This window comes from Microtus pennsylvanicus, chromosome 3 (assembly GCF_037038515.1).
Source record: "Microtus pennsylvanicus isolate mMicPen1 chromosome 3, mMicPen1.hap1, whole genome shotgun sequence".
NCBI classification, from domain to species: Eukaryota; Metazoa; Chordata; class Mammalia; order Rodentia; family Cricetidae; genus Microtus; species Microtus pennsylvanicus.
This window is the reverse complement of record NC_134581.1, coordinates 83,521,835-83,536,543: the sequence shown is the minus strand read 5'-3', so window position 1 is coordinate 83,536,543 and position 14,709 is coordinate 83,521,835. Positions and strand designations below refer to the sequence as shown.

The following is a 14,709-nucleotide window of genomic DNA, read 5'->3' as shown; positions in this document are numbered from 1 at the left end:
TCTCATTTCTTAGATGAAGAACTTGTTGCAGGTCATAGAAGTGGGATTTGAAGTCAGGTATCCAGACTTTAGGATCCATAGGCTTATCCAAGATGAAGGAGCCTTGATTTTAGATAAAAGGGAACCACTAATTCCCTAGAGGTAGAGCTAGGAAGACAAGGAGTTCAAGGTCATCCTTGCCTGTAATAGAACTTGTCCAAATAAATTTTGTAACTTCCTTAGGCTTCCTTATTCTGCAAACTTAACAAACTATGGTGGCAGTATTTGTGTCTCTGTGTGTATTTGAGATAAAGTCTGGTTAAGCAGATTTGACCTGGAACAGGCTGGCCTTGAACTCAGAGAACTCTGTCCGCCTCTGGAGTGCTGGGGTTAAAGTTGGCTCTGGTGGCATTTTACTATGATAGATGAAGGTGGTAATCTCTATTTATTACCTATTGCATAATCTTTTGACTTTCTAACAACTACCATAGCCATTCTGTTACTGTGGCTGATCTCAGCTTTTTCTTTTTCCTTTCAAAAACCTAACATAACTTTGTTAGTTAAAAACACATCACACATGCACACACAAACAAAAAAATAAACACACTGCATAGTTTATTCATAATATTATTTGTCAGCTGCCTCAGTTACAAGTCTGTGTAGTCGGAGACTGCTCGCTTGTTTCCCCGACTGCCCAGACCTGAATAATCACACAGAAACTATATTAATTATAACACTACTTGACCTATTAGCTCAGGCTTCTTCTTAACTAACTCTTAAATCTTAAATTAACTCATTTTTATTAATCTGTGTTATCATACTCACGAGGCTATGACTTACTGGTAAGGATCTGGCATCTGTCTCCTTCAGTAGCTACACGGTGTCTGACTCTGCCTACTCTCTTCTTCTCTCTCTCTCTCTCTCTCTCTCTCTCTCTCTCTCTTCTCTCTCTCTCTCTCTCTCTCTCTCTCTCTCTCTCTCTCTCTCTCTCTCTCTCTCTCATCCCTCCCTCCTCCCTCCCTCCCTCCCTCCCTTCCAGCCTTGCTTTACTTCCAGAGGATCTGATGTCTTTCTCTGCCCTCACCAGCACCAGGCCCCACAGGCAAACATACACATAACACAAAAACACATTTAAAATGAAGTTTAATGTGTGTGTGTGAATGTGTGGGAATACGTGTGGCATGTCACATGTGTGACGGTCACAGAACAACAAATGGGAGTTGGTTATCTCTTTCCACCAGGGAGGTCCCCAGCAGCAAACACCCTACCTTGCTGAGCCATCTCTCCAGTCACTACAGTGGTTTTACAGTTAAGGATCCAAGAAAAACATTTTTTTAGATAAACAAAAGTTAAGATTTCCAGTTTTAAGGAATATTGAAATTGGCCACTACGTAGGAAACTGAGTTCGAGGCCAGCCTGGTCTACAGAGCAAGCTCCAAGAAAGCCAGGGCTACACAGAGAAACACTGTGTAGAAACATAAAACAAAACAAAACCCCCAAAATATACAAAACAAACAAATAAAAGAGAATATAGATATACCTTACAGCTATGTGCTACTTCAGTGTTCTAGACTTTACAAAAATATTCAGGCATGACTGATGCATGCTAACATATCATCATGTCAGAACAGCTGTCATAACTGGTAGTGCTATTCATTTTCTTGTACTTGACCGTATGAAAAACTGGGAGATTTATACGACTTCCAAATCACAGAGGATTGAGATACTGGAGTAGCTATTCTGCTGGCTCTAGAGTTCTTTCATATATATATTACAAGAAGAAGAAAGATATCTAGTGACCCTGTCACTGGCTACAGATACTCACAGTAACACGAAAACAGGTTAGGCACTAGGCGAGGAATAGAGGGCTTGTGGGTGTGGCTCAGTGGAAGGGTGTTTGCCCAGCGGATCACATGAGTGTAATCAGTTACTATAGCGGATGAGTTTCCCGAAAAGCTAAAGCGTACACACTTTAGCACACATCTGCTCCTAAAAGCCTCGTCCAGAACTGTTACCCACAGCCTTCGCGCCTTGCCTGCCTTCCCCAACAGACACTCTGTAGGGTTCCCTACCCTCCACCCTGGACATCAGTCTCTGTACCTAAAGGCGGGCATAGGGGAGGAGACAGGAAAATACAGATAGCCAATTCGTCCTGAACTCGAGCCCCTCGCGGGCCTCACCCTTGTGGGGGCTGAGATTGGAGAGGAAGTGGGGAGGCTCCAATCAGTCCACACTCCGGCGCCCTCATGCCCCCACCCTTCTCTGCTCGGGGCTCCGGGGCGCCCGGTCCCCGCCCGACGCCTCCAGAGGGGAGCGGCCGGCGACAGCGCGCTCGCGGGGTAAAGCGGAGATCTGCGGGCCACTCGAGCCCCCCAGACACGCCCTCCGTGCCCTCAGCGGGCAGCGAGCCGCCCAGCCCCGAGCCAGGCCCCAGGGCAACCCCGGAGACCGAGGTGGCCGGATGCGCGGGCGCGTCACTTCCGGGCGGTGCAGCGGCGGCGGCTTGGAAGATGGCTGCGCCCTGTGGCTCGGAGCTGCCCGCCAACTCGCCGCTAAAAATTCCGAAGATGGAGGTGCTCTCCCCGGCTTCCCCTGGCGACCTGAGCGACGGGAACCCATCACTGTCCGACCCTTCCACGCCGCGGGGAGCCTCTCCTCTCGGGCAGGGCAGCGCGGCGGGCTCGGGGACTGCGGCGTCCGGGGGTCTCGGGCTGGGGGGCCGCAGCGCTGCCTCGTCCTCGGTTTCCTTCTCTCCCGGCGGCGGCGGCGGTGGTGGCGGGGCTGCGGCGGCCGCTGCCGCCGCCTGCCGGGGCATGTCGTGGACGCCGGCAGAGACTAACGCGCTCATCGCTGTGTGGGGCAACGAGCGGCTGGTGGAGGCGCGGTACCAGCAGCTGGAGGGAGCCGGCACGGTATTCGGCAGCAAGGCCCCCGGGCCGGCCATGTACGAGCGCGTGTCCCGGGCCCTGGCCGAGCTGGGCTACGACCGGACCCCGTCCCAGTGCCGGGAGCGCATCAAGGTAACCGGCCGCCCTGCCCGGGGCAGCGAACCAGAGGCAGAGAAGACGGGGAAGCGGGCCTGGGGGCGGGGGCCGGGCCTAGCATGGGGCTCCCCTCCCGGGCCCCGGGTGCCCCTTGCGTCTCCCCGCCTCTTTCTTCTCTCGCTGGGAAGGGGCGCTTCTTTCCAGACGGCCGCCAGCCCGTAGGTTTCCTGAGTTTGAAGTTGGGCGTGTCTGCCGCCGCCCCTCTTTCTTGCCAATTGAGGATGTTCCTGCGCTCTGAAGTTGCTAGTTTCTTATTGTGCGCGGGGCCGCACTGTCGCCGGTGCTGTCGCCCTTACTGCTTTGTTCCCAGGTAGAGGGGCTCTCAGGCTGAAGCTTTCCAGTTGGGATAGGATTGAGGAAGGGGCAGCAGGGGCCTGAATGAGCGCCCAGTATAAGATTTTTTTTTAGTAAGTGATGGAGTTTTAAGAAAGAGCCTTAGGAGGGCTGCCCTTTTGTGTCAGTCGCATTGCTTGTCACTTGAGGTGTTGAGGACTAGCAAGGTTTGAGATGCGTTTGGAGAGTTGGACAGGCTTAGCGAAAAGCAGGTCGTGTATTGTTATCGAGGAGGTAGAGGACACCTTGAATGTTAGCCTGGCTGAGGATTGCATTGGAATTTGGATTGGCGATCTCTTCAAAGTTAGTGTGGTTTGAGAGGATCCTACTTCTGAGGAAGCCCTTTCTTGACACCCAGTTTTTACTGCTTTCATTAAGGACCTGGATGCTGACAAGTAAAACAGTGTGCATCTGGCTGTCCTTGTGCGTCTGCATGTTTAAATGCGGAGACTTAATGTGGGCTACATTTTAACCATCAGCCCGCGTAGCGCTTTTTCTCATGATTTGTCTAGGTGTTCTTGTCAGTCTTTGCAGACAAGGAGTTGTGGTTTAGTTATGTTCTTTCCCTCTTTCTAGAGGCTACTAAAAGTTTCTCCCAGGTTTCTTTGAAAAGATTAGCAGTACTTAGTTATAGTACTCATTTCCGATAATGCAGGCACATTTTGTGGGGCATGAAAAACCGCCATGAACAGTCGTAACTGAGAATAATCACATTAGCAAACAGCCACAGAACTCAGTAAGAACGGCTCTGAGTAAGGGTAGTCGCGATGAAACGGGGACATTGTGCAGAGTTCATGAAGTCTTGACTCCTGTGGTGTTCGCTTCAAGACCTTGTTACTTAGAAAACTTGCTCTAGAATCAGCTGTTTCATTATCACCAGCCCTTCAAGGAACTTGGCACTCACTGGAAAGTTAATTTAGATTATTTAGTGGTGTAATTTGAGGATTCTTATTGAATGCTATTGTTAAACAAGAATGTAATTGAAATAATGTGTAATAGTGAAAAGCTATTATTCTTCGGATTTCATTCACGGCTTTCTATTTAGGGTCATTCTTGTTAAGTTTGGGGCAGATTCTTTGCGCTGCTGAGGATAGAATCTGTCCACAAACTTTTCTGGAGTTCAGAGAGTATCTTGGGCATTTGTAAACTATGCCTCTTTTCTTGATTTTTATTCATAGGACTTTCAAAGTGTACTATCAAAACCTTGCTGAATATAAATCTCTCCATAAAATTGTTTCTCAAACAACCAGGGAATATCTAGTTGGAATGCTTCATTGTCCAGTTATGAGAAGGCAATCTAAAGCAAAGGAGATTGAGCCTCTGAAGAATTTAGAGGATCAGTTTACCTGTTTTCAGACAGGTAAGACCAAGTTGACCTCAAACTTCTAGTGTTCTGAGATTCTGAGTGGTTCTCTGACACACTGCAGCAATTAACAGACAAGACGGGCTGATGAATGTTTTGTTTTGTAAAGTGCTTTACTCTGAATGATTTGGATCAAGCAGTTCAGACTCTCTTGTTAAGGAATGTGTTTCCTGGCAGAATAAAGATTAAGGACAAGTTCTGGTCTACCTTGTCCTCTGGTACACCGTCATACAGCAGGCACTGAATACTTCATTCACCAAATGAAGTCTAGAAAGAATTTTGGAAGGTTTTCTTGTTTTGTTTTTTGTTGCTGTGATAAAACACTGTCAAAACCAATGTGGGGAGGAAAGGGTTTTTTATTTGGCTTACAGGTTACAGTCCATTATTTAGGGAAGCAAGGTGTCTTGGTTAACTTTTTTTTAGTTGCTCTGAAGAGACACCATGATCAAAGCAATGTATTAAAGGCAACAGCTTTAGAGGGTAAGTTTAGGTGGGAAGCATGGCAGCAGATAAGCAGGCGTGGTGCTGGAACCGTAGTGAAGAACTCACCTCTGATCTTCAAACAGGAGGCAGAGAGAAAGAAACTGGGCCTGCTTGCGCTTTTGAAACTTAAAGCCCACCCCCAGTGATACACCTTATTTCTTCCCAAAACAGTTCCACCAACCAGGGACCAAACATATAAGTATATGAGCCTGTGTGGTCATTTTCCTTCAAACAAGCACACCAGGACAGAAGTTCAAGGAAGGAATCTGTAGGCAGGAACTGAGGAACTGCTTACTGGATTGCTTCCACTTGGTTTGCTCAGCTAGGCTTTTTTATTAGCGCAGGCACACCTTCCCAGGGATGGTACCTCCTCCTACATCAATTAGCAATTAAATGCTTTACAGCTGTGGCTACAACTAGTCTGATGGAGGCATTTCTTCAGCTGAGGTTCCTTCTTCTCAGGTGTGTCTAGGTTTGTGTCAGGTTGATAAAAGCTGTAACTGAATTATAAAAGTTTATAATGGTGTTATTGAATTTAAAAATAAAGACTTTGGAACCAAATTAAAAATATAGCATATTAAAGCCAAGCTTCGAAGGCTGAGGCGTTACAGCTGTGTGGTGGAGTGCTTGCTTATTTTCTACAAGGCCTTGGAGTCAATCCCCAGCACTGTGGACAAATACAAAAACAAAACTGTTAATAATTCCCAAGCTTTGTTTCTTTAGAAAACTGTGTAAATGTGATCTTAAGCATAGAAGCAAATGTAGTCCTGAAACCATACAATTATGTGACAGCTGTCCAGGGAATGGAGATTATACTTAGGAAAAATACAACCTTAAGTTCTTAGAGTCTTTGACCTAAAAATAAACCTTTTGGCTTTAAATTTTTAAAAATACCATCTTAGAACAAGTAATTCAGAAGCCTCTTGTGACTGTTTATTGATGAGAAATGCAAAAAGAAATGCGGGGGCTGGAGATAGACTCGGCTTAAGAGTGCTTGCAGCACCAGAGTTTGTTCCTCTATACTCATGACCACTTGTAGCTCCACCTCCAGGGGGGTCGAATGCCCTCTTCTGGCCTCTGTGGGCAACTGCACATACATGGAATGCTGGTGTACACACACGCACACACACACACACACACACACACACACAACTGCACATACATGGAATGCTGGTGTACACACACGCACACGCACACACACACACACACAACTGCACATACATGGAATGCTGGTGTACACACACGCACACGCACACACACACAACTGCACATACATGGAATGCTGGTGTACACACACACACACAACTGCACATACATGGAATGCTGGTGTACACACACACACACACACGCACACATTCATGCACATAAATAAATCTGAAAAAAAAACAAAAACAAAAGAAATCCAATTAGTCATACCATTGTTTTTAGCTGTAGAAAATAAATGAAGAGAACCAGAAAGTGTTTTTTTTGTTTATCTTTTGGGGGGGATGGGGTTGAGACAGGGTTTCTCTGTGTAGCCCTGACTGTCCTGGAACTTGCTCTATAGACCAGGCTAACTTTGAAGTCAGAGATCCACTTACCTCTGCCTCCAGAGTGCTGGGATTAAAGGCGAGCACCACCACCACCCAACTATTTATTTTATCTTAAGTGAGTGTTTTGTCTGCATATGTGTGTGTATACTACCATATGTGTGTGTGTCTGGTGGCTGCAGAGTTAGATTGAGGGCATTGGATACCTGGAACTAGAGTTATGGTTGATGGTGAACTACCAAGTGGGTGGGTGCTGGGAACCGAACCTTCATTCTCCGCAAGAGCAAGTGCACATTATCACTGAGCCATTTCTTCAGCCCCAAACCAGGGAGTTCTTGTATAGAGTAATGTAGCTTTTTAATTTTTTTTTTTATTTTTCGAGACAGGGTTTCTCCGTAGCTTTTGGTGCCTGTCCTGGAACTAGCTCTTGTAGACCAGGCTGGCCTCGAACTCACAGAGATCCGCCTGCCTCTGCCTCCCGAGTGCTGGGATTAAAGGCGTGCGCCACCACCGCCCAGCTGTAGCTTTTTTAAATGTAAGCTCAGGGCTAGAGTGTTAGAGCTTGTGCTTCATTTGTGGAATTGCCCTGGGTTCCATTCTCAACATTGCAGATTAAGCAAAACTCCTTAACAGAATGTAGACAATACTGTAGTTACTGCCCAATCTGTTGTGCCCCTGCAGTATTCTCAATAAACTATTCTTAGAAAAACAAGTCAACAAAAGCCTTAACAGACTTGCAGGGAGAAAGAATATCATGTGAGTCATTTATGTTTCTTTTGTAATATATTTGAAATTCTCGTAAGTTTTCCATTATGTAAAGTTAGAAAAGGGGGCGGAAAAGATGTCTCGGGTTGAGAAGAGTACTGCTCTTCTTCCACAGAATCTATGTTTGGTTCTCAGCACCCACATGCAGGCTCACAAACATCTCACTCCTGGGGCACTAGCCACACAGTGATGCACAGGCGTACATGCAGACAAAATACCCATATGGATTACAGGGGGGTGGGCTGTTTAGAGATAGGTATCAGTAGAATTCTTCATTTTTCCTTTCTTTCTTTCTTTCTTTCTTTCTTTCTTTCTTTCTTTCTTTCTTTCTTTCTTTCTTTCTTTCTTTCTTTCTTTTTTGAGACAGGGATTCATATAGCCAAGGCTGGCTTTGAACTTAATATGTAGATGAAGCTAGTTTTGAACTTCTGATCCTTTTGTTTCTGCCTTGTGAGTGTTGGGATTATAGGGCTATCCCACTGCCCATCTCTAGTAAATTCTTCTTGATTTTGAATAATAATCAAATTTTCATTTAGATAATTTCATTTAGATAAAATCTGTCTGTCTCTCTCTCTCTTTCTTCTGTTTTTCTAGAAAGGGTCTCACTATGTGGCCCTGGCTGTCCTGAAACTCACTCTGTAGAACTGGGTGGCCTCAAACTCACCGAGATCCGCCTGCCTCTGCCTCCCAGAGTGCTGGGATTAAAGGCGTGTGTCACCACTGCCCCTCCCCATTTAGATATTTGTTTGTCACATGGAGTACCTTCCTCAGAAGAAGTCTGGGAAAGCTGACTCCTCTCCTAGCCCAACTGCTTTCTTTAAGTATATTAGTTCTCTAGAGTATGTTTGTTAGTTATATGATGAAAGTGTTAAGATTATAAATATTAAAAACTTTTGGATTTTGTTACTGAAATTAAACTTTTTAACATTGTTCAAGTGACTATATTTCTAAGCCTACAATATTTTAATTGAAAGTCAAATATAAACATTGTTTAGAGTTGTAGAGTTTCATTTGACGTCTGCCATGATGTTAGTATTTGTTCTGGTTTCTTTTCTTTTTTTGGATAAAATAGGCATGTTTGAAGCTGCTTTGCTACACAGATTGTTTACTCTGAAATTTTCTTGCATTTTTGTTTGCCAGAAGAAAATGTGTTTGCTAACAGTTCCAGCCCAGTTTTGGAGTCAGATAAACAAATATAGAAGGCGGGTTTTTTATTTTTCTTTTGGTGTTGTTTTGTTTAATTGCATGGTTTTTCTTTTTCTGTAAACTTTTTCTTCGTATGTTCACTCACCAAATGGACCTTGAGTGTTTGTTATGCATGGGACTGTCTGCTAGTTGTTAGAGTACAAAAAGAACTGCTAAATACAGTTTCTGGATTGTCTGCTTGTAGTTAGAACACAAAACGCTGCTAAAGATAGTTTCTGTAATCTAAGTGCTTTTACTCCAGCTGAAGCTTGTGTACACACACCGAAGAGCTGAGAAGATGAAATACAAATGATGTTATACAGAGCGGTGCTTGATTAAGTGGCAGAGGACTAAAGCAAGTTGTAAGTGTGGCGACTTCCGAAGGGAAACCATCTTCTTCATGCATCCTCAGTAGTTGAAAGATCTGTCTTGACTTAGAATTCATGAAAGCATTCACTTCTGAGCCAGATGCCACATTCACACTCCAGTCAGTTAATCTGATGCACTGCAAACCTCGTCCTCAAGTCCCATATTTTTGGATGTTCGCCAAAAGTTTGCCACTCTGAATAGTTGTATATGTCTAGCTTTATGTGCTGTTGAAAGGCAAGGTGACTGTGACCTAACAAACTTGCCTTTGCTCTGTTTGTTCCATGCTGGTTAACCTTCAGGGTAGTCTTCTGTCTAGCAAACATAACAATTTTTTGGGGGGACACTGCTTAGATTTGTACATTGAAATAAATTTTGTAATTTAGTGCCCAAATCACAATACAGTGTATTTGGACTTTTATTTTAGCATATGCCTTTTCATTGTGAGAACCAATAGAGCTGATATAACTTGGAGCCAAAAGATGCAGCTCCTCTTGTACAGATTTTTGTTTTTTCGAGACAGGGTTTTTATGTATAGCTTTGGAGCCTGTCCTGGAACTTGCTCTGTACACCAGACTGACCTTGAATTGACAGAGATCCACCTGCCTCTGCCTCCCGAGTTCTGAGACTAAAGACCTGCGCTGCCACCACTGCCACCCACCGCTTGCACAAGCATTTAATGGACTAGCCATTCCTGAGGACTTTATTTTTGGCAAGTCTTTTCCTTCTCTTTGTATTAAAAGATCTCTAAGAAATGTTGTAACTTAAATGGATCCAGTTAGATCTATCTCCTTTCATTGGTTATATATACTGTTGTCCCCATCTTACTGTCACTTGAAAGCTTGTTTATCACTTTAAAGTTTACTTGTTTGGGGTTGGAAGTGTGACTCAGTGGTAGAACATTTATTTGCCAGCATTGTCAGGCCTTGGGTTCTATCCAAAGCACTGTATGAAATAGTAACAACCTCCAAAATCTGTTTTCTTTGAGCAAAGTATGGTGGCTTCTGCCTCTAATCCCAGTACTAGGGCGGTTGAGTAGAAGGTTAAGGTCACCCTGATATATAGAGAGGTCAAGGTCTTCCTGGGCTAAGTTACCAAAGCCCTGTCTGTCTCGTGAATCTTACACTAGGGCTTCCAGCTTTAAAGAGATATGACAAGCTCCTGCTAGAACTGTGAGGGAATGGGGTTCTTTCAGTTACATCCTAGATTTTTTTTTAAAAGCTTTTATCTAATGAAGAGTAGAGTTAAGTGTGAATCTGGGTCTGGGTCCCCAGTGCTCAGGAGGCAGAGGAAGGAGGATTACAAATTCAAGGCTGGCATGAGCTACATTCAAAGTGCCAAGCTAATCTGGAATACACAGAGAGACCCTGTGCTAGTTACTTTTTTCCATTGCTGTCACAAAATATCTGACAAAAGCAGCTTGTGGAAGGAAGGGTTTATTTTGGTTCACAGTTGAGATGTAGTCCATTATTGCAGGGAAGTTGTAGCAGCAGGAATTTAAGGCAGCTGTGAATGTATTGTGTTCACAGTAAGGAGGCAGAGAGATGAATTCTGCTGTCTAGCTGTTTTTTATTCAGCCTGAGACCCCATCACAGGGCATGATGCCACCAGCATTCAGTTAGTTTCCTTCCTCAGACCTTTCTGGAAACACCTTCATAGATATATCCACAGCTGTGTTTCTGCAAGTGAGTCCAAATTTAGTCTTATCCATCATAAAAAAAAAACAAGAAAAGTAAAAGGGAAACATTTAAAAAGATAGATAAATATAGATGTAACTGGGTATATAGCTATGGTAGAAACACTTGCCCTAGCATGGATAAGCCTTGCTTGGGTTCCTTCCCCAGGACAGCAAAGGGGGCATGGTGGAGCAGTGGAATCCCAGCACTTTGGGGAGTAGAGACAGGAAGACAGGACTTTAAGGTCATTCTATATGACTCTGTGACTATGGCTATATAGAGAGGCTCATCTGGATTTCATGAGATCCTGTCTGAAAACCCAGAAAAGAAAAATATAAACAAGCCATGTAGTATAAACGTTGCCATCCAGCAAAATTTTTCTGTGATGATGGGAATGTTTGTGTCTGTTAGTTCTGCTTGATTGTTATCTATTACATGTGACTACTGGCCCTTTGGAATGTGACTAGGGTGCCCAAGTAACTGGATTTTAAATTATATTTAGTTTCAATTAAGTTACTTAACCACTACTGCCCAAGCTCTCAAGCACTCTTTAAAAAGGTTCCCTTGGCCACATACTCAGACCTCTAGGGGAAGATCAGAATTCCTTTTACCTGTAATGCCATTCTGTTTCTCTGTAGGAGGAGCCTTGTAATGGTACAGTGCTGGAGGTGGAGATTGTAGTTAAGAACTACAGTATTACCCTAGTTGACTAGGACAGGTATTAAGTTCTTGGTTCTCTAGCACATGAAGTTCAGGGGGACTTTGTGTGATAATAGAAAGACTTTACACCTGCATTACCTGTTACAGCAGACATTTAATGTGGGTGCTGTTGAATAACTGAAATATTACCAGAGTGGCTACAGATGAGTTTTGAATTTAATTTCATTTAAATGTGAATAGCCACATGTCTCAGTGCTGTTATATTGGCCAGGGCAACTTTGGAATTATAGTGTGCAAGTTTTTCTGCTGTGTAGTCCCCAAAGACTTGAAGTTCATGTACCGTCTAAAACATTTTTGGGCAGATAGTAAAATTTAAATCAGGTACTGGAGAAATGGCTCAGCAATTAGGAACATTTGTTACTATTAAAAAGGACCTTGGTTTAGTTTCCAGCAACCACATAGTGGCTCACTCGTAGCTCCAATTCCAGGGGATCTGTTACCCTCCTGACCTCCATGGGCACTGGGTAAGAATGTGGTATGCATACATACATGTGGGTAGCAATTACACACATAAGCTAGATAAAATAAATCTAAAAAAACATTTTAAAATTTTATAGGAAATTACTGATACTTAAAATGCTTAATCTGGTTTGGGATAAGACAGAGATGCTGTAGAATTTATGAATAATGTGCTTTGAAGCTGAAGAATCCTTGTAATATTCTTGTTGGTAAGTGTTAGCAGATTTATGGAGTAGGAAATATTCTAGTTTACATTTGAAAGAGGCAGTGTCTTAAACCCATTGTTTTTTGTTTTTGTTTTTGTGTTTTTTGGTCATTTTAAATTCAGAAGCCAAACTTTATTCCTAAAAATAAACAGTGGGTTTCTACTAATCTTCAAGTTTTTTAGGTCCCTGATCAATCAGCAGAGGAAAGCCCTGGGTAGATTTTGGATATCTTTCTTGCCTGATCACGGTGGGACTCAATCTTTGAGATCTGGTGTGTCTTTAAGTAGTAAGATCTGAAATAAAGACCTTAACTTTTCATTATGTACAATAAGTGTTTGAGAAGTACAGTGGTTCCTTTACCTTAAGGAGTTACACACTGAAAAACCAGTTACTGGCTAGTGACATTTGTGTGCGGAGTTGGCATTGATATGAAGCTCATGGACATTATGGTTGTGACGCTTCAAGAGCACATGGCATCTAGGCTCTCAGGCTTCGCCTGAAGGTGTAGTGCTGCTAAGTTGGGCAGAGGTGGTAGAGTAGAGAAATGGCTGTGTGGTGTTCAGGAGCAACGTAACTTGGAGCCTTCTAAGTAGTGAAATTGTTCCAGTTTTGTTTTGTTTTGTTTTTTCAGGATAGGGTTTCTCTGTAGTCTTGGCTGTTTTGGAACTTGATTTATAAACCAGGCTGGCCTCGAACTCAGAGATGCATCTCCCTCTGCCGCCTCCTGAGTACCGGGATTAAAGGCATGTGCCAGCCCCCACCCCCGCTCTGTTTGAAAATTCTTTTTTTTTTTTTTCTTCAAGACAGGGTTTCTCTGTGGTTTTGGAGCCTGTCCTGGCACTAGCTCTTGTAGGCCAGGCTGGCCTAGAACTCACAGAGATCCACCTGCCCCTGCCTCCCGAGTGCTGGGATTAAAGGCGTGCGCCACCACCGCCCGGCTGTTTGAAAATTCTTAAGGATTATTTATTTATTTTTATGAAATATTTATTTATTATGTATACAATACTCTGTGTATATTCCTGCAGTCCAGAAGAGGGCACCAGACCTCATTACAGATGGTTGTGAGCCACCATGTGGTTACTGGGAATTGAACTCAGGACCTTTGGAATAGTAGGCAGTGCTCTTAAACGCTGAGCCATCACTCCAGCCCTTAAGGATTATTTAAAAAGCAGTACCTTCTAATTAAAGAACAATTAATTAAAGAACAATGCCGTGTAGTACACGGCCTGTGGTGAAGGTGTGATTTAGGATCTGTGAATGATTGCTTTATAGTGTCATGAAGAACCATCTGAAAGAGTAAACTGGTAAATTTCAGCGTGGCATGTGAGCAAATGCACCAATTCTAGGTAGTTTTTTAATGATTAGAACATTTTTTGTAGTATTGAACTATAGTTGTCTAAATATCTTTAATTGCATTCCTTAAAATTGATTTTAAGAAAAGCCAGAGTTGTACATCTTTGTTTGACTACAACCCACAAGAAGAATATATTTTACTCAGGGACTAGTACTCACATTAATATAATGTGTATATATAATAGAATAAGGTTCACAAAATATTAGTAATGATGACGATGATAGCTTATAGTGCTGCAATAAATGTAGCATGTACCACAATTGTTTTAAGTGCTTTACAACCATTAACTTGCTGACAGCATGAGTACTTTATTCCAGTAGGTCCTGTCCTACTTGAGCATAGGCAGACTAGCTTCAGAGTCTTCTTTAGTAACTATAGATATGGAAACACCTAACGGGCACCTGCCCCTGCTATGCCCTCTTTGTTGACCCCTGGCACTACATTGTTTTTCATTCTCTCCAGTCTTTCCAAGTGATGCTTCCCCTGGTAACCCTACCTGAGGGGCTGCTCGTCCATCCTATCCATAGCACAGTGTAGTGGTCTCCAAACATTTGCACCTAATATTGGTATGAGAAAAATGAGAGGAAGATATTGGTAGCTCAGAGTCACATTGTCCCCACATGATGTAAACTCTGGAGATAGCAGAATAAAAGAGCTAGAGAGAGGGGAAAGGGGAGACAGCTTAGATTTCATCAAAGGGATTCACAGAGCCCCTTTCTCCATGTTCCCTACCCCAAGCTTTACATTTGGGAGAGAAGCCTGCCTGACTTCCTGTCTATGGGAATGCTTCTCATGAACCAGCATGTTACATTAGCGATTCTGTGGGTGTGGTTCTTTGCTCTCTTGCGCATTGGTAGAACAGTGATCAGTGTCAGCCTTTGCCTCGAAGACTCTGCAGCAGTAGGGATCTATTCGCAGGGTCATGGAGTAGCCCAGAGATATTTGAGGCTCCCTCGATAATGTTTGCTATAAGGTGACACTGTAGAGACCAGGATACCTCCTGTTACTCTGTGTCCACAGGCTCAATCCACCTCTTCTCCCCAGACTGGCTTTCTTCATATGTCCTTTGCTTACACCCATCCTTTTGACTTGCGTCAGCCCCTGTTCAACCATCTTACTAGCTACCCTCTTGCAGCACCAGGATCCACCTCCCCGCCCCTCACCTATTCCTTGTTTTGTCTCTCAGGCAGGGAGGCAAGATTTTACTTTGTAGCTCAGACTGGCCTAGAACTCACGGTGTAACTCAG

General features: G+C 43.7%; 1 protein-coding gene across 6 annotated transcripts in view; it reads left to right on the top strand.

Moving 5' to 3' along the window:
• Positions 1-2,170: 2,170 nt before the first annotated feature.
• Msantd2 (Myb/SANT DNA binding domain containing 2) overlaps positions 2,171-14,709 on the top strand; it is a 35,254-nt gene continuing 22,715 nt past the window's right edge. Inside the window, exons 1-2 of one of the 6 annotated variants that reach the window (XR_012910044.1) lie at positions 2,171-2,999; positions 4,607-4,716. Coding sequence is in view for 4 of the 6 variants with exons in the window: in XM_075966345.1 (XP_075822460.1) it covers positions 2,226-2,999; positions 4,535-4,567 (807 nt within the window). In the remaining 2 variants the exon portion in view is untranslated. Of the gene's footprint in view, positions 3,000-4,534; positions 4,717-14,709 lie in introns of those variants that run through there. The other 5 variants (XM_075966345.1, XR_012910045.1, XM_075966344.1 and 2 more) reach the window with 5 other exon arrangements.